At 40.2% G+C, this 19,974-nt stretch overlaps 1 protein-coding gene across 2 annotated transcripts in view; it reads right to left on the reverse strand.

Moving 5' to 3' along the window:
• The window catches only part of LOC127650375 (protein argonaute-4), a 41,836-nt gene extending 22,574 nt beyond the window's left edge, over nucleotides 1-19,262 (reverse strand). Inside the window, exons 1-11 of one of the 2 annotated variants that reach the window (XM_052135750.1) lie at nucleotides 19,087-19,262; nucleotides 9,233-9,404; nucleotides 8,892-9,012; nucleotides 8,494-8,675; nucleotides 8,122-8,258; nucleotides 7,876-8,010; nucleotides 6,841-6,928; nucleotides 6,212-6,359; nucleotides 5,990-6,109; nucleotides 5,737-5,898; nucleotides 3,033-3,166 (exon numbers count right to left, since the gene is read on the reverse strand). In XM_052135750.1, the coding sequence (XP_051991710.1) occupies nucleotides 3,033-3,166; nucleotides 5,737-5,898; nucleotides 5,990-6,109; nucleotides 6,212-6,359; nucleotides 6,841-6,928; nucleotides 7,876-8,010; nucleotides 8,122-8,258; nucleotides 8,494-8,675; nucleotides 8,892-9,012; nucleotides 9,233-9,404; nucleotides 19,087-19,105 (1,418 nt within the window). In that variant the 5' untranslated portion in view covers nucleotides 19,106-19,262. Of the gene's footprint in view, nucleotides 1-3,032; nucleotides 3,182-5,736; nucleotides 5,899-5,989; nucleotides 6,110-6,211; nucleotides 6,360-6,840; nucleotides 6,929-7,875; nucleotides 8,011-8,121; nucleotides 8,259-8,493; nucleotides 8,676-8,891; nucleotides 9,013-9,232; nucleotides 9,405-19,086 lie in introns of both variants that reach the window. The other variant, XM_052135749.1, reaches the window with a different exon arrangement.
• Nucleotides 19,263-19,974: the final 712 nt, after the last annotated feature.

Genomic DNA, 19,974 nt, shown 5'->3' on the forward strand with positions numbered 1-19,974 from the left:
AAAAATGAAAATGCCAACTGTGAGCTTTGATTGTTTACATCTATATTGGCCAAACAGTGTTGGAAGGGTTATTGTCTCCTAATTTGAAAAAAAGTTCTCATGAAAAAGTATTTTTGCAGAGTTTACACATTGCACATAATTGATAACAAATGGAAAACTTTAAGTTTTGATTTTCATTGTAGGAGGCAATAAATTGAGTATTCCAAAGAAATTATGACATTTTTGGGTCTTAAAATTATATTTGTTGAGGCCTTAAAAATGCCTTAAAAAGCATTAAATTTTACTTTTAAAATGGTGCAAGAACCCTGGAATACTAGTGTTAATTTTGTCATCTGTTTTTTTATTTAGTCTTCGTCTTAATCCTGTATCATATGTCCTTTTTAATTTTTATTATATTTAGTCAACCTTATCCTATTTAAAAAAATAAATAAATTGTCAAGTTTTAGTTGACAAAGTCTGGGCATTTTAATGTAGATTTAGTCATTTTAGTAACATTTAGTCATATTGACATTTTAGTCACTGAACGCTGTAAACAGTTTAGCCATAAGAGTTTTATTGAAAAGCATGTGTCAATCTTGTCTACCTGATGTACACACACACACACACACACACACTTTACTGTTGCTGTCATTTTAGTGTTATTTTTCACATAAGATTGATCTTATCATGATGATCTCATCAATGATGCAACACGTTGTGAGCTGAACACAGCGGGGGTGAGAGATGAGCGTCTCAGTGTTAGTGCGCACATTAGCCGGCAGAACTTTATATCTCTCCCGGTCTCAACTGCCGCTCAGATTGTGTCTCTTCCGCGACTGGTTGAAGCGGCTCTGACTGCACAAAGAATGACGGTTTTGGAGTTTGTGCTTATTTACATGTCACGCTCCCGTATTATTTGAACTTTAATTAAGGATGAAATAAAGATACAGTGCATCCGGAACGTATTCACAGTGCTTCACTTTTATGTTACAGCCCTATTCCAAACAATACCCAATAATGACAACATGAAATAAGTTTTAAATCTTTGCAAAATTATTTTTTAAAAATACAATAAAAAAAAATTTAAAAACACATACATAAGTATTCACAGCCTATGCCAAATACTTTGTTGAAGCACCTTTGGAAACAATTACAGCCTCAAGTCTTTTGAGGATGATGCTACACGCTTGACACACCTATTTTTGGGCAGTTTCTCCCATTCTTCTTTGCAGGACCTCTCAAGCTCCATCAGGTTGGATGGGGAGCGTCGGTGCACAGCAATTTTCAGATCTCTCCAGAGATGTTCAATCGGGTTCAAGTCTGGACTCTGGCTGGGCCACTCAAGGACATTCACAGAGTTATCCTGTAGCCACTCTTTTGTTATCTTGGCTGTGTGCTTAGGGTCGATGTCCTGTTGGAAGATGAACATTAGCCCCAGTCTGAGGTCCAGAGCGCTCTGGAGCAGGTTTTCATCAAGGATATCTCCACAGTGCTGCATTCATCTTTTCCTCGATCCAGACTAGTCTCCCGGTTCCTGCCGCTGAAAAACATCCCCACAGCATGATGCTGCCACCACCATACTTCAATGTAGGGATGGTATTGGCCAGGTGATGAGCGGTGCCTGGTTTCCTCCAGACATGACGCTTGCCATTCAGGCCAAAGAGATCAATCTTTGTTTCATCAGACCAGAGAATTGTGTTTTTCATGGTCTGAGAGTCCTTCAGGTACCTTTTGGCAAACTCCAGGTGGGCTGTCATGTGCCTTTTACTGAGGAGTGGCTTCCGTCTGACCACTCTACCATACAGGCCTGATTGGTGGAGTGCTGCAGAGATGGTTGTTCTTCTGGAAGTTTCTCCTCTCTCCACAGAGAAATGCTGGAGCTCTGTCAGAATGACCATCGGGTTCTTGGTCACCTCCCTGACTAAGGCCCTTCTCCCCTGATCACTCTAGGAAGAGTCCTGGTGGTTCCAAACTTCCATTTACGGATGATGGAGGGGACTGTGCTCATTGGGACCTTCAATGCTGCAGAAATGTTTCTGTACCCTTCCCCAGATCTGTGCCTCAATACAATCCTGTCTCGGAGATCTACAGACAATTCCTTGGACTTCATGGCTTGGTTTGTGCTCTGACATGCACTGTGGGTCCTTATGTCCAATCAACTGAATTTACCACAGGTGGACTGCAATCAAGTTGTAGAAACATCTCAAGAATGATCAGTGAAAACAGGATGCACCTGAGCTCATTTTAGAGTGTCATGGCAAAGGCTGTGAACACTTATGTACATGTGATTTTTGTTTTTGTTTTTTATTTTTAATAAATTTGCAAAGATTTCAAACAAACTTCTTTCACATTGTCATTATGGTGTATTGTTTAAATAATAAAATAATGAATTTAATTCATTTTAGAATAAGGCTGTAACATAACAAAATGTGGAAAAAGTGAACCGCTGCGAATACTTTCCTAATGCACTGAATATACTCGAGCTGCAGCGCTCCTCTCGTCTCGCATGTCATCATTATAGTTTTATATGATCTCAAGTTATGTTAAATGACATCAAGCGACTATTCGACAACAGAATTATTTTAGTATTATTCCCGAGATTTGTAGTTGTATATGACAAGCCACTGAGTGCAACGTTTGTTAGTGTTTTCCACGAAGACACCCAACAGAGTTTTGTAGACAGCCGGAGGAGGCACGACATTTTACGGAGGCGGCTGCCGAAAACCCTGAATAATAATAATAATAATAAAGCAAAGAGTTGTCTACACTGACGTTCAAAACGGATGATTCGCTATGCTTGTGGACACGTTATCTAGTAAAGTGGTCGATAATGTCATCGTTCGACTTAAGTCGGTCTCAAGTGGCTCTAAGAGAGGCTCATAGATCACCTGGCTAAGCACTAGTGCATGTGCACCGGCACGAACACCAGCACCATAACAGTGGCAAAGGGGAACATAAATAAATAAAAGAAACAAAAAAAGTTACAGATTACAGGGAATAGGGATGCATGTGAGAGAGAGAGAGAGAGATGCATTTCAACAGCTTGGACTCACTTGAGCAGATCCTCCCGGCATTGTTTCTGAGGGGCGAAGCAGGCCACGGCCCACACCTTGATCTCTATACCCGCATAAAACTGCTTTCCCCTCATGTCCCACACACCCTGGTTGGGCGTGGCCACCGTCTTGTTCTGGGGAGAGAGTTCCTACACTCTTAGTGAACCCCTCGGCCTTGTCCTGAGATGCACGCTACCCAATACCCACCAAACCCAAACCAACCCTACCCATCTCTGGCAGGCCTGGACTAATGACAGAAAGCAGAATATGTAGTAAAAGGCTCACTACCAAACCCCCTAATGGTTAAGCACAGTTATAAGTGATCACATTGTGAAGAGCTATGAAGAATTTAGCCTAGAACTGCAAGACAAGTTAGCTTTAAAGTGTAAGCATGAAGTTAAAGCCTGTAAATAAATGAAGTAATTTATAAAATTATGATATTTGTACATATCATCTATATAGAGGAGTCATTATTTGAATTAAATGCAGAAAATAACAACTCCAGTGTTCAGGTCTTTTGGAATCCTGTAATCTCAAAGGGTCACAAATCACACAATTCTACATTGGGACATGTCTAGCGAACCAGGATATCATGTACAAAGCTGATGGTTGGTTTTAATACTGGTTTTAGAATTGTACTGGCAATCGATCCATGGCATGACTTGGATACATCTCTCACTCTCAGCATTCAATGGTAAATGGCTGTGCTTTATTGTTAGCGCATCATTTACAGTGACTGTGTCTTTATTATAATCACTTGAGCTACAGAAGCTTTCCATTCTAGGCTCAGTTGCATATAGATAAATAGGGCTGCAACTAAAGATTATTTTGAGAATCTATTAATCTTCTATTATTTATTTGATTAATCTGATAATTAACTACCTAGGATTTCATGATTTATTAAAAACAGAAATGATAAAGGGCGTAATGATTTGGTTTGATTTAGTGTATGCTGAATTCATGATTCACATAAAACTTTGAACAAAGCCTGAATCAGAATAAGTTTTCATTTTTAATTATTATTACTTTCAGGACATATGCAAAATAGTTGCTTAATTTTTTACTTGTAAAATGTAAAAAGTACTGTTCATTAAAGAGTAAAATGATCCATCAGGGATGAAGTGGGACAAAAAAAAAAAATATATATATACCAGAATAGAAATAAGAATTATCCCCAGTAGAAAAATACATAATTATGCTTTAACACATTCACTGATTACATTAAAATGGTATTGCCATGTTTCTAAAAGGGAAGAGAAATCGGCCCTGGATTTGACATAGAAACTTTGAGAGGTGTTCGCTCTACTTTTTCTGCATATAGTGGCCTCCTTCAGCATACTGTGGTCGTCTTCAGCCAGTCACGGCCCAATCGGCATAACGCGGCAGCCCGTTTCAGCTTATTGCCGCCCATTCGGCCCCGTTTCGCAGCCGGCTCACCGGGAAAAAAAAAAAATTAAATCACGGCTCTCCCTATGGCCAGGGGCGGTGCAAGGATTTTTTTTTTTACAGGGGGGGCCAGGCAGAGTACTGTGATCAGACTTGTGGTGGCACTGAAATTCCAGTTGCACTTGCTTGCATGCTCATTGAAGTTGAATGGAGACTTGTTTGTGGTAAAGAAAAACTGTTTCATGGAAACATGTGGGAATACATGCCTGATTTTGAATTCATTACATGCAGACATTATAAAATGGTAAAATTAAAGTTACATGCTGGAGAAAAACAACTCCTGAGCACATCAAACAGCACATGCACTCGGTCAATGAACCTGATGCATTAACCGCTCCACATTAAAATGTATGCTTATTATGATATTCTTTGAATTGTTTATAAAGTGCTCTCGTGCACTGGATATTTTTTCAAGTGAGTTTCTTCATGCAACACATTTTTCACAAGGCTGTTAAGTGACATCACTGACGGAGCTTCTCAGTGTTCACCACAAATATCCAACTAATCAATAATGAAATTAGTTGTCGATGATTTTCATTATCGATAATATCAATTAGTTGTTGCAGCCCTATAGATAATGAATATGAGACAATAGAAAAGGCCCTGAAGACTGGAGCATCATACAAATATTGGGGTTACAACAGTAGGCAAATAACATTTAATTTAAAAGCATTCATGGCAAGCAAAACAAGATTTAGATCAATGAATTACAACGATAATCTGTTCACTGCACGAGTTACGTTAATGTTAGTTAAAATTAGTAGAGAAGAAACAAGGTTGCAGATCTCTTTATATAAACCAGTTTCTCTTCAACAAGAGTTCAAAAAAGACCAAATCATAGATCAAACTGTACTGTATGCAAAGAGAGATGCAATTCTTTGAGTTTTTCATTTCATGGGAATGAAGACAAGACGCTATTGGCAAGTGACATCGGTAAAAAGGGATGAGCAACATAAACAAATTCAGATGCACTTCTACAGATCAATTATATTGATGAATTATCTAGAGGAGCGTGTTTTATATAGCAGTATTCCCACTGATACAATTAACAATCATTAAGCTAAAACTGCATGTGCAGTCATTTGCATTGACCTCCAAATAGCAAGTATAAGATGGAAACACACCACTGGAGTCTGATCATCATTCATTTGGTTAGCCCATTCATCCCACCACAAGACTCACATGCACAGCCACACGCACACATGCCATTGATCCCAGTCCACCCATACTCACCCTGCACCCGAGACCCAGTACTCACCCTGCTACAGTCCCTCCCAGTGTCTGTACTCATTCGGCCCCCATACTGAAGCATGGGTGCTGGGAGGACCCGCCCAGTCACCTCTGTCATGTCATTGTGCACCACGATGCCAAACTCTTTCAGGTAAGGGTCGGGCCCGCCCACCATGCTGTTGCTTTTTACCTGAAAGGGTTTACATGAGCTTTAGTGGTGAAAGAACTTGGTTACATTATAAATCAACAAATTTAACTTTCCTTGTTTCTATGCAACTTACCAGTCTGCTAATCTCCTCCTGTCTGTCTGGGGCGGAGCGGGCTGTAGCTTTGATCATGGTGGATGTCTGATTATCTGTTAGTTTCTTTATACAGCGCTGTCCTGCCACTATATTACAAACCTTTATGGGGAACAAAGTGACATTACATATTCAATGCAGTTGTTGGTAAATAAATAGATCATGTGAGAGTTGGGGAAACTCTTCATATGTTGGGGCGCTCACCTCAAGGGGTAGGTAGGTGTGCTTCTGTTCCTGCCCCACCTGGAGGCAGGGCAGATGGGGGTATTTCAGCTGCAGGCTGTACTTTTGCTTGAAATATTGGGCAACAGTGCACTCCATTGCTTGTCCGTTCTCAAGCTGCAAAGGAAATCTGCAGGAATAGACAGAAAAGAGGAAATGCAACCAACTGTTGGGTGCACCAAAGACTATACAGTTTGAAGTCTTTAAATTGCATGACAATTAACGTTTAAATTGATAAACTTTCACGGAGACAAATCTCAAAATGTCATATTTTGCAAAGGCTATTAAAAAGTAATAGTTTATCCCACATGTCCCACTGTGAATGAGCTTCTCAATGAATGTCTACATTTCAACTGAAAATGACTCATCTAAACCTATCGTATGCCTTCAGAAGACTTGATATGACACACAAGCCACATGGACTTCTTTTATGATACTTTTGCATATTTTTTTCAGCTTTGAAGTGAGTCACTATCAACTGCCATTGTACTGAACTTTCCTTTAGTGCTCCGCATATGCAAGATAGGTTGTGAGAATTGAGGGCATGTAAATTATGAAAGCAGCACATTTTTGGCTAAACTATTCATTTGAAATGTTAAAAAGACACTAACGTCTGATGGCTGGCTGGGCGGCGTGTGACATTGCACACACGGTACTTCCTCTTCATCTGACCACAATGTGTGACCTCAACTTTCAGTCCTGCTCAAAACGCAAAAAAAAAAACTTCAGCAACTCAAATTAGTTACAATTTATCCAACAATCTGTTAAAAAACCATAGCCAGAAAGCAGTCTTTGCACTTGACTTGGTACAGAATACTTTTTAAAAATAACAATTTGTAAATGTGAATATGACCCTACAAGGGGTTGCACAGACTAGACTACTATAACAAATATAGTCGACACTGTCAGCCAGAAGTTGACTAGTTGCTTCCCATTAGATTTATAAAACGTGTCTGTGGGAAACACAGCTGGTGTGAAGCCTGATGGTTTGGCACCAAAAAAGCAAATTGGCTCAAATGTACTTTGATAAAGATGACACAAATGCAACAGTAACCTCTATTATATGCAAAGAGAACTTCAAACATAACAGAAATAATAGCACTATGAATAAAAAAATAAATAAAAAATAAAAAAAAGGCATCCTGTAACCATCTGATGCAAGAGAAACCACATGTTTACATTAGCTTTTTCTTTTTTTTAAGGTTAGGTTAACTTTTATCTACGTTCTTGCTCTATGAATACTTCCCTCTTGTTGCACAATTCTAATAAAAAGTTTTACAAGGGTTAATGGTTGATTTTAATTCCATCCATGATGTCACGACTAGCCGAATTCGGCTCGACTAATGGGCTTGACTAGTTGACTACTAAAAATTAATAGTTGGGGTGGCTGTGGCTCAGGTGGTAGAGCAGGTCAGCCACTAATAGCAGGGTTGGCAGTTTGATTCCCCGCCCACATGACTCCACATGCCAAAGTGTCCTTGGGCAAGACACTGAACCCCAAGTTGCTCCCAATGGCAGGCTAGTGCCTGGTGTATGAGTCAGTGTAAAGCACTTTGAATACCGTTAAGGTTAAAAAGGCGCTATACAAGTGCAGACCATTTAGTTGTGCAACCCCTTGATACTACAAAAACCTGCCCCACCCACACCTCTGATCTCCTTGGTGAACTTGACACGTTGTGAATCTGTGAGGGGCTTGGTCTGCTCGTTGATGTTCTGGATGTCCAAAACCTCACACATGAACTCAATGACAGGCTGGGCTCGGTAGAAGGCTGTGGCTGACACTGAAGAATGTGGAAATCATAATAATAATAATAGAGTTGAGCTTCAGCATATTTTCTAAATGCAAAGAAACACATACAGAAGGATGAAAGTTCTGAAGACAAAACTCATACCATCTATGTTGAGCATCATGTTCCACATAGCTGGACGGACAGACTGATGGAACCCGAACCAGACCTCCCTCCCACCTCCCAGGGGGTGATAGTAACCCTCTGGTGGAGAGAAGAAGGAACGACCTACTGGAGTATACCTGTATGAAAGGATGCAAAATATGTCTTTAGTCACCTTCTACATCGGAGCAATTTTGAATAATGCAGGAGTTCAGACAAATAAAAACAAAATATGGGAGGAAATTATGCAGTCATTCAGAACTTATTTTTTGGCTTCTACAAAAGTACAAAATTAAAAGGATAGTTTAACCAAAAATATTGAGTCAAAAATGTGTATTAAGAGTAAATATACAAAAACTAGAGACTGTGGCTCACCGCATGGAGGGCAGGTGGCGAGTGATGACATCCAGAGCCTGTACAGAATCCTCAGGAACCTCATTTAGGTGACCAGACAGAGCTTCCAGTAGCATCTGCAGACTCACTACTGATACCCATTGCAGAGACACCTTAAAGGTCTGATCCTTCCCCTCACCAGGCAATGTCACCTCCAGATCCACCTGAATCACACAGTAAGGACAAGAGACTAATTGGATACAAGATCATTTTTTTGGATTTTAGAAAATAAAAAGTCTTAAGACCACCGAACATCACTTCTGTCATTTAAGAATTTAATGCACAAGGATAAATATTTGTTCCACCGTTTAGACATTTGGAACACAACTAAACTTGCCTTTCTTGCACATTTCAATAATTTATTTTCCTGCTTTCCTTACCCGGTCTCTCCCGATGGGCAGCGGGTGAGCCGTGTACATGTTCCTCTTGCCATCGTAACCAGGTTGCCGGTCCCCAAAGATCTGCATTTTAAAATGTCTCACCATTGTGTCCACCACCTCTCTGTGGAATAAAATACATTCCAAAATTGCAACCACATTGTATTTACATTTTTTCCAGAAAGTTGGACTGCAATCTTGCAAACTGCTGTCTTCCAACTTAGAACATTTACAGATACACAAAGGTTTGCGTTTTTACAATCATGCACTCAAAAAGCTATCCGTTAGTTGAAAAGGAATGCCCTTTCTACTTGCACCATGCCAACATTCTTCAGCCCACTCACCTGTTAACCCTGCGAGGTCTCTTTTCAGGCTTGATGTCGATGTCATAATGGTAGACGTCGATCTTGGGGATCTGCACCTGGAAGTGATTGGCCAGCAGGCGAATCGGCTTCCCCACCGTACCCAAGCCGGGTCGGCGTGGTGGCTGGAAGAGGGAGGTAGGAGCAGGCGGGCCTGGATGAAACGCATTAATTCAGAAAAAAATATAAAGAAATTTCTCTCTCCATTTTCTTAAAGAGCTAAATGGTGTCATTTCTGCATCACTACAGGTCACCAAACAGGACTGCTTAAATAAATTATTTTCAGACAGGTTTCCCAAATACCCTCCTGTAAAAAGTTCACAAGGAGGTAAGAGGACGAAGTGGAAGACGGTGAAATCCAACTCAAGTCATTTTATTTCTCCATCTCAAAACTCGCATTTCAGCAGACTTTAATAAACACGCTCTCGGGGTGTATGTCCAGCTCTCTCTCCCTCTCTGGCATCTGGCTCGCTCTAAATTCCCTCTCCATTTCACTCTGCAATGACAAGCAGCTGTTAGAGATAATCAATGGCAGGTGACGATCCTTACCATTCTCATCTTCTGATGTCGCTCTCCATTCACAAGCCGGTGCTCAATCACGCCCCAACCTCCACACCCCCTTTCTGTCACTGGTCGAAAAACAGATAGCTCAACCCCAAACTGAGTGTTGCTGTCGGGCTGGTTGGGATACTCAATGGAACAACGATTGATGGCATCACTGTGTCAGTGTTGGCACTTCGGGGAAATTAGTGATGAAACGGCTTAGTTATTCTAGTCCTCATATCCAGTTGGGATAGGAATGTTGGGATAAGTGTTTCATTGTATAAAACAATTAGACATTTTAGCTTTAATGAAGAAAAAAGGCTTCTATTAATAACTTTCACAAAATGTCTCTGTAGCACCTACGAATTGACAGCGGACACCTACCATATCCTGATATTCCCCCATTTTTTAATAATACAATAGGATGAATATTGATCAACATGGAGACAATCATGATACCAACAATTTAACAAGGCAATGTGACATCCAGGGTTCTTGACCATTAACCCCTCGATGGAGAGAAAACCAATACCCAAAATAAAGAACAATAAAACCCAATCATTAATGTCCCACTCCCAGTCTGCCCCACACAAAACATCCAGACAAAGGAAAGTGCGTCCAATGCAGACAGACAGCAGCAGCGTAATTTGGGGGGTTCTGGGTTTAAAAGTCATTTGACTGAAACACTTGTCTGATAGAATTTTGTAAATCATAAGTAGACTAGATAATAGAATCTGTGCACAGAGCTTGGCTATACAGATTTCTGAAAAATGCAGAGAACGTCCAACATTCACAATATTCTTAAAATCCTTCTCTTCTTTAATGTTTGTTTTTAAATATTTTGGCTAATTTGTTTATGGCTGGTCAAAGGCTGTGAAATTTAAACTTGAATATTTGTAGAATTTTGTTATAAAAATGCATTTTCGAAAACAAAACCTGTTGTAAATTTTCACATGTGTGCGAAGTACTGACAATGACTTGGGTGAAGGTCTTCTCCTGTTACGTCTTGCTCTCTTATCAGTGTCTTTCAGCAGAAGGAATATGTTTTAAAACGCTGTGTCAGGATAGGAGTTCGGTTTCGAAAAAGCATGCTTTGAGATCCCTGAGTTCTGTGGTAAACTAGAGTACTATGGTAGTACCGGGGCATCAGTATACCATGCAACACTAATTTAAAGGTATAATTGTATAACTTAAGGTATAAACAATTAATATCAATACAATACAAATTTTGATATTTAAGGGGAAAATAAATGACATTTAGAATCTAAGCCCTGTTAGCTCCGTTAAACACATTTGACAATGTTCAAATCCATACTGCACAATTCCATGTTTCCCTTAAAATCAGCGTAGAAAATGAGAAACTTCTAATGATCCTGTATGGGCTTCCTTTAAAGTTATCAATTTGCAATAAGTGACCGGTGTATTTTTTCTGCTATAAAAGTGCACCCACACACCATCCAAAAATATAGCAGAAAATATCTATCCACCAAATGAATTTATTTTTTGGCAGCATTTATCTTTTCCCTGATGTGAAAGAATTTCAAAAACTGTATTATTTCATAAAATTCATATTAGAACAACCTGAAGCTATGCAAAAGACATGTTAGATTCTTCACTTCCATATTGCAAACTGTATAATCAAGGGAACATGTGGGGGGGGGGGGGGGTACTTCTTTGTCAAACCGCTGAGTGTTTTGCAGGGGTCCAAGCCCCTCACAGACCTACACGCTCCAGTTAGCAAGCCAAGCGGCAGGAAGAACAATTGGGAGCCTCTAAACCGCTCTCCTGTCTCTTCCACATATTGTCTGCCTATTGCTCCCCCTCCTCCAAACGCCTTCAATTGAATAAAGAGCTTTGATCATACAGACAACTACAGCACAAACACGGCTTGGGTGAATAGGATGATGAAACCAGCATAAGGTCCCCAACATTAAAAAAAAAAAAAAAAACAGCAAGGGCTCTATATATAGGCCACTCAGCTGTTACGCTTCACACCAGGATGGGATATCAGGCACGATCGGCAGACAGAATGCTGGAAGTGGGCTGCGGTTACCTTTAGTCCACAATCAATGTCTCACAGCGCACATTATCGTGTCTGGGCTTCCTGTGGTATCCTCATGTTACCTATCGAGTTATGGGTAAGGTAGCCAGTGAACAAATCGATTTTTTTTGTGCCTCTGGGCCAGAAGAACAAACAACTGCTTGATGGTCCTTTCATATGAAATGTAAAGGTATATTTGGAACTGAATGATTTTAACTTGCATGGAATACAATGTAAATTGCCAACTATTACTATTAAAAATAGCAAGTGAAATCGAAGACAATACTCCACAAATATTTTTTTTTTTTTCAAACAGTAGTATGCCACATTGTACTCAACATGACCTCATCATAAATAAAACAATAATTTTTCCTTTTTAAAAAACTAAATCAAATCAAATAATCAAAATGGATATAAATGAGGTCATTATGCACCTGGCAATTTGGGATACAGTGCAGCTTTATTAATACTGCATATTTTGGCAATATAATTGGTAATCTGGGAATTCCATGCATATAGAAATTTGCATACTGTGCAGAGTCTATTTACTATACTGCAAAAATAGTTACATAAGCATGGTAGTTTGCTATTCTGAACATCACAGGTCAAAGAGGGGTTTAAATAAATTCATAGTGTTCTTCCTTTGCTAGTTTCTTTGTAGACATCACAAATATCCTGCATGTTATTTATGCATTAAAAACAAAAACACACTACAGCTGTGGCCAAAAGTATAGGCAGTGACATATATTTTGTGTTTTGCAATGTTTGCTGCTTCAGCATTTGTAGATAATTTTTTCACCTGTTTGTATGGTATACTGGAAAACAATGATAAGCATTTCATGACATGTAAAGGCTTTTATTGGCAAAAACATTCAATATATGCGGAGTCAATATTTACACTGTTGACCCTTGTTCTTCATAACCTCTGCAATTCACTCTGGCATGCAGTATATCAGCTTCTTGGCAAAATCCTGATCCATTTTTGCCTTATTAGTGCTCTGAGTTGATCACAAGTTGTGGGCTTCTGCTTGTCCACTCGCCTTTTGAGGATTGACTACAGGTTCTTTATGGGATTAAGATCCGGGGAGTTGCCTGGCCACGGATACAACATTTCAATGTAATGATTTCCAAGCCACTTCATTATCAATCTTGCCTTGTGACATGGTACTCAATCATGCTGGAAAATGCACGGATCATCACAAAATTCCTCCTGGATTGTTGGGAGAAGTTGCTCTTGCAGGACTTTTTGATACCGTTCTTTATTCATGGCAGTGATTTTGGGCAGAATTGTGAGAGAGCCCACTCCCTTGGATGAAAAGCAACCCCACACATGGATGGTCTCAGGATGCTTCAATGTTGGCATGACACAGGACTCATGGTAGCATTCACCTTTTCTTCTCTGGACTATCGATTTTCCAGATGTCCCAAACAGTCAGAAGGGGGCTTCAGAGAAAATAACTTTGCACCAGTCTTATGCGGTCCAATCCTTGTACTTCCTGCAGAATTTCAGTCTGTCCTTGATGTTTTTCTTGGAGAGAAGTGGCTGCTCTTCTTGACACCAGGCCATTGTCCAAAATTCTTCACCACACTGTGTGTGCAGATGCACTCACACCAACCTGCTGCCAATATTGAGCAAGCTCTGCACTGGTGGTGACACGATTCCATTGCGGACTCCTCAGGAGGAGATGGCCCCGGAGCTTGCTGGACACTCTAGGGCGTCCTGAAGCCTTCTTCACTGCAGTTGAACCTCTCTCCTTGAAGTTCTTGATGATCCAGTAAATGGTTCTTTCAGGCGCAATACTTTTTGCAGCAATTTCCTTGCATGTGATGTCATTTTGCAAAGCGATGACAGTTGCACGTCTTTCTTTAGAGGCAACCGTTGTGAACAAGAACAAAATGATTGGATGCACGTCTTCGCTCCTTTTATAGCAATCAGTCTGCTCTTATAATCCAATCAGAATGATAAGAGTGATTTCATCGGACCAGTACACGTTCACACTTTCCCAGGTGCTGCTGATATGATTTGTGAAATTATGTTGGCTGGACATTTTGTGCCAGGGCCAAAAAACAGTGAAATTTGGGTTTATGTGATAGTTCATTTTTTTGGCCAATGAAGCTTTTTTGTAATTATTTCAAATGCATCTGATCACTCTGCACAATAGATCTAGAAACAATGTGAATCAACACCACAACAACTGAAGCAGAAAACTGCGATACAGAAAATGTATGTCACTGCCAATACTTTTGGCCATGGCTATAAATGCATGAAAAGAGGGAAAACCATATCAGTCTCCTGGTTGGCTGGGGGGGCAACAAATTAAATGTGTCGAGCCATGAGCTAGGCAGGCTAAATGGTATGATAGGCTTAAACTCTGGGTAGCTGGACTAAGTGGTGATGACTCAATGATATTAGCCGCTTTTCCACTATAGGGCCAGTGCGAGCCAGGGCCATAAACTGGTCAGCTGGGGTCAAAAGCCTCGGACCACAATTGCTCTGCATTCCCACCATTGGGCCAAAAGTCCTGCAGCGTTGCTCTAAACACTGCCTTTAACACGCCACCCTGATGCAAATGTCACACACCCCGCCCATTTCACAAGTAAAAACAAACACACATTATCTAGTTTATATTGTATGGAAACGTTAGCTAGCATGCAAGATAAATTTAACAACTGGCCTTGGCACACGTTCAATTGGCCTGCAAGTGGAAACGCGGCTATTAAGTCCCATGTCACAGGCAGTTCACCTGGATTACACAGCAGATTCTAGACATTACAAAGAAATGCAAGATCAGTGTTACCAGCACACAGAACAAAAAACAAGACTTAATCACTTTCATTTATGATTTTGTCACCGTTATGCTGCCTCAAACTTGTATGACTTTCTTCTGCAAAACACAAAAATATGTTGGAGATATGATGTGAATATATCCATACAATCCAAGTCAATGGGGTCCAACACTTCCCAATCTCCAAAAAGGACAAAGATATCATCAATCTTCCCAAACAATACGATACGTTTTGGGTTAGAACAGACCAAAAGGTGTAATATATATATATATATATATATATATATATATATATATATAAAATAAATAAATCTTGCCATCATTAGTCTACTAGGTGTGACCATTGAAAATTGATTACACTTCCTTGCACCTAGAAGTCTGCAGATATCAACAATTTCTTCCCTTCTGAAGCTAGGTAGAGTTGGACCCATTTTGAATATACTGAAGGAGTATATTCATATCATATCTCCATCAAAATATATTTTTTGTGTTCCACAGAAGACAGAAAGTCATACAAGTTTGAGAAGGCATAAGGGTGAGTAAATAAGACAATTTCCTTTTTTGGGTGATCTATTACTTTAACTCTTTCTCCGCCAGCGTTTTTAAAAAAAGTTGCCAGCCACCGCCAGGGTTTTTGACTATTTTCGCTAAATTTTAATGGCCCGCAGAATATTTTCTTCCATGAATATATGAAGATGCTATATATCAAAATAAAGATCTGAGCCTCTGCTTTTAGGCAAAACAAACGATTTTATTTTATCTTCATTTGTTCTTTTTTTATTGCCACTTGAACAGAGGTAGGTTTTGTCAAAAACAACATTTCGGACAAAAAGCTGAGAAAAAGGCATTTTTATCAAACAAGTGCTTTAGTATTAGTATGGTGTTCCACTTCACGTTTGAGACGATCACAGTCTGTTTCTTTGATCAAAGAGTTGCGTACTCTTTCAAAACATGCGCGCGGGTCTTCCTTACCGTATACCACCTAAAACACGGATACCCGGAAAATTCCGTGTTTGGCGGGGAAGCGTTTTTTCATAAAACCCGGAAAATTCTGTGTTTGGCAGGGAAAGAGTTAATAGTAAACCCACTCCTAGATCAGTAGTAGGCTGCAGAAGTATGTACTATTACTGATCTTTCAGATTTGTTTTCTTTTGATTCAAGTGACTAATTATTTCTTATTAAAATCATCATGCTTTACAATGCAAGAGCAACCATGTATTAGTCATCATGAAAGCTACACCAACCTAGTTAAAAAGGTTAGATTTTATCCCCTGTAAGTTTTTTTTTTGTTATTGGCACCATTCAGAGTAAATTCTAGAGACTGTTGTGTGTGAAAATCCCAGGAGATCAGCAGTTACAGAAATACTCAAACCATCCCATCTGGCAATCATCCATGTGATTATCTAATCAACCGATCAGGTGGCAGCAGTGCATAAAATCATGCAGATACAGGTCAGAGGCTTCAGTTAATGTTAACATCAACCATCAGAATGGAGGGAAAATGTGATTTCAGTGATTTGGACCATGGCATGATTTGAGTATTTCTAGAACAGCTGATCTCCTGGGATTTTCTCAATAGTCTCTAGAAATTACTCTGAATAGTGCCAAAAACAAAAAAACATCCAGTGAGCGGCAGTTCTGTGAACGGAAACACCTTGTTGATGAGAGAGGTCAACAGAGAATGGCCAGACTGGTTTGAACTGACAAAGTCTATGGTAACTCAGATAACCGCACTGTACAATTGTGGTGAGAAGAATAAAATGTGGGTTGGTGATGTTATGGCAGCAAGAGGGGGACCTACAGAATATTAGGTGGGTGGTTTTAATGTTGTGGCTGATCGGTGTATAATAAGATCCTTTTTCTGCAGTAAGTTTTATCAGAGTTGAAGATCACAATCCTGAAAAAACAATGCTGATGTTGGTTGCCAGAGTGTTCCAGATATATATTTTCAGGTGTTTTGGCTGTTATATTTAAAGTTTGCTGTATTTCTAGATTTTTGAAGTGTTTAAGCTTAAGGTAACCATTTCATGTGATTTTAATATGGAAAAAGTAGAAAATTCTACCGAAAAATTTGGGTAAATTAGCTTCAGAAAAGGAGACTTAAGCTGAAAGTTCAGTAGTTTGCATTCCTGTTCTTGAAAAAAAATGTAAATAGCAGATCTTTGCCAGTTCATGAATCTAAGCTCACTGCTGGAGGCTCATAGTTACACTTACGGAGCAAAAGTTTTCTGAAGAAAAAAAAAAACAAAACAAAAAAAACCTTGCTTTCACACATACAGAATTTTCTTTTTGCAATTTTCAGTTTCGAAGTCATGTGTGAACATGACCCATTCAAAAATACTGGTAAATTATGACTGACAATTTCCCTGAATGAGTTGATAAGTTTTGATGCTGTGTGTGAATGGTTTGAGCATGCATGTATTCAGAATGCGCTGACAGAAGAGATTCAGTTACTCTGGAGTCCAAAAAACATCTTAATTTTGGACAGTTAGTGGGGCCCTGGTAGCTCAGAGTATTGACGCCGACTCCCACCCCTGGAGTTGTGAGCTCAAATTCACGGTGTGCTGAGTGACTCCAGCCAGGTCTCCTAAGCATCCAAATTGGCCCGGTTACTAGGGAGGGTGCGGTAACCTCCTCGTGGTCGCAATTAGCAGTTCTTGTGCTCAATGGGGCTCGTGGTAAATTGCACGCGGATCGTGGAGAGTAGCACTATGCGGTGTCATGCAGAGCATGCCACGTGATAAAATGTGCAGATTGAACGTCTCAGAAGCGGAGGCAACTAAGACTTGTCCTCCACCACCCAGATTGAGGTGAGTAACCATGCCACCACAAGGACCTACTAAGTAGTGGGAATTGGGCATTCCAAATAGGAGAGAAAAAGGGGATAAAAAGAAAACAAAAAAATACAATTTGGACAGTTAGTGAAATTGCTTCATTCAGACGGAAGATATAAAATACATTTGATGTTTTAGATCAGACTATGTAGGAAATCTCAGTGCTTGATGCTCCACGACTCAAATCAGAAGCCATATGATATGACGAGCAGCCAATGGAAACTGAAATCTGCCGACTGATTAAAATACTAAACCAAGTTATTAACCATAAGTTTAATGGCATTTTAGTGCTGATGTGTGAATGGTGGCAAAATGGGGTGGGGATGTGCATTAACCATGCTATGTGTGAACAGCAGATGTGGTGCATTTACCAGTAAAAGTAATCCAACAATTTTACTGCAATTTACCAGATTGCATGTGTGAAAGGGGCTATAAAGACATCAGCAGAATGTGTTAACTTAAAGCTACAACATGCAACCGAATGATTTCCAACATTTCTTTATTAAGGGTCCTTCCACACAGCAAATAAAATATTTGTTTTTCCACATTGGTCCTGTCAACAAACGTCATTACATAGGAAGCGAATACGAATAATGAATACGAATAAAGGAAATTAGCAAGGAGACTTAAATGGTTAATGAAAACAATCACTTGAGTGAAGAGGTACGAAGGAGAAGACATCAAATCAGATGTTATCAAAAGCACAGAACCGTTTGCTTCGCAAGCACATAACATAAAACCATGCATAAGGCAGCGCAGAGGGCAATAAACGCCAGCCAATGCTGATATGATTCTTTGTTGCCTAATTTACACTGTGGCAGCTTGTACTTAAAATACAAGATAATTTGAAAAGCTGAAAGATGAATACCTCTCAAAAATAAACAAAATTCTAATCATAATTGCATGTCACGGTCTAAGGATCCATGCAAAGTCTAGTTGTCAGAGGTGAACGAGTCACTACGGCAGGCACGGACGCTTGTTGTGCAGCATGTCGAATCCGTGACAGTGGCGCGTAAACTCCCTGTCAACCGTTATCCAGTGGCATGGTCAGCATTTAGGCATAAACAAACGCACATGGGAATCACAAAAAAGCGCCAACATTGACAAACAGATCAGCACGCGCGCTTAAACTACAACGCACGCGAGCAATCAATTTGCGTTTCAGAGCTCGCGCAACTCATCCAGATCTCTGGGGTTCTGACAACGACGTTTTCACTCACAAAGGCCCTGAAAATCTAATGTTTAAAGATGAGTTTTCTGGTTATTCATGATACTGGTCAGATAACTTGTTGAATTACAACAGACGCCTGAAGAGGCGACACGGAAGGAAAATGCGTGTGGTTAAATCCCCACCAGCACACAATGCCGTCCTATCTTCCGCACTGGGCTCGATAAACCCGTGATCCATTTAACCCTCATCAGGTAATAAACACACTTTTTAGCTTTACAGTTGCCAGTTCACGATTATCAACAGGTTTATAGCGTTAGGACGGGTTTGCCAAGCGGTCGCGGGCTGATATGGTGATTGTTTTCGTTTCAGTCGAGGCCTAAACAGCGCGCTGCCGCGAGACGCGGTGGAGCAGCGCATCGGCCCCGCACTACCCTGTCACAGGGCTTATTTTCAGCACTTACCGGGTCCGAGCGCTTCCATGGCCGCGGGCTCTCTCTCCGTCTCTGTCCCGGCCTGGCGGCTCCTTACCGACACTGAAATTGGGGGCGGTATCTCGAAGCTTAAAGTGGCTAATTTAAGAAATGGAAGGATGCGTAGCTGTGCAGCGCTGTGTTCAGCCTGCGTTGTCGTCTTGAGTGATTTAAAGCAGATCCATGGGATTTGTAAGTGCGCATGCGCGGTTACGCGAAATTCGGTTGGTGGACGCGCACATTGACACACACAGGGAAAATGATAAAGGTTTGGGCGGTGTGGTAGTATAGAGAGCCACAGACTCTCAATCAAGTGGCGTTTTGTGTTATATTGTTTGATTTTAGGTACAGCTCATTATATACTTTTAAAAACATACCTATTTATCTGATATTCTTAATCCAGGCTGTTTGAATCAGCTGTTGGTTCGTAAACTACTACATTTGACAATTGCAGTTGTAAGTGACACTTGATACGTTTATTTACTATCAAATTAATAGTGGATTGGCAAAGCAATAATTATTGGCATGCACTTCCCCCCCCCAAAAAAAGAAGAAACATATTATTTTTAATATTGTATTTTTAGACTGCGCATTGTGTATACCCAAAGTTCTATAGTTTATTAATTTTTATTGTGGAAATATCTTTGCTCCCAAACCAACTGGCCTTGTTTGCTGGAGCTCTGTTGTTGTCCATTTACAGTCAGCATTAACCAATCCGACGCATTATTGGTTGTTCAGCGTTGACTGCTCTGTCCAATCAGAACAGCTCATGAGCTCCTAACAACAGCTCATCCAATTGCGAGGCTCGAAAAGAATGACGGAGGCTGTTAAAGAAAAGGGCTCGAGACTGGCGCGCGAAGAGTTGAAGTACTATTCGTA

The sequence above is a fragment of the Xyrauchen texanus genome, chromosome 10 (assembly GCF_025860055.1).
Source record: "Xyrauchen texanus isolate HMW12.3.18 chromosome 10, RBS_HiC_50CHRs, whole genome shotgun sequence".
In the NCBI taxonomy this organism is placed as follows: domain Eukaryota; kingdom Metazoa; phylum Chordata; class Actinopteri; order Cypriniformes; family Catostomidae; genus Xyrauchen; species Xyrauchen texanus.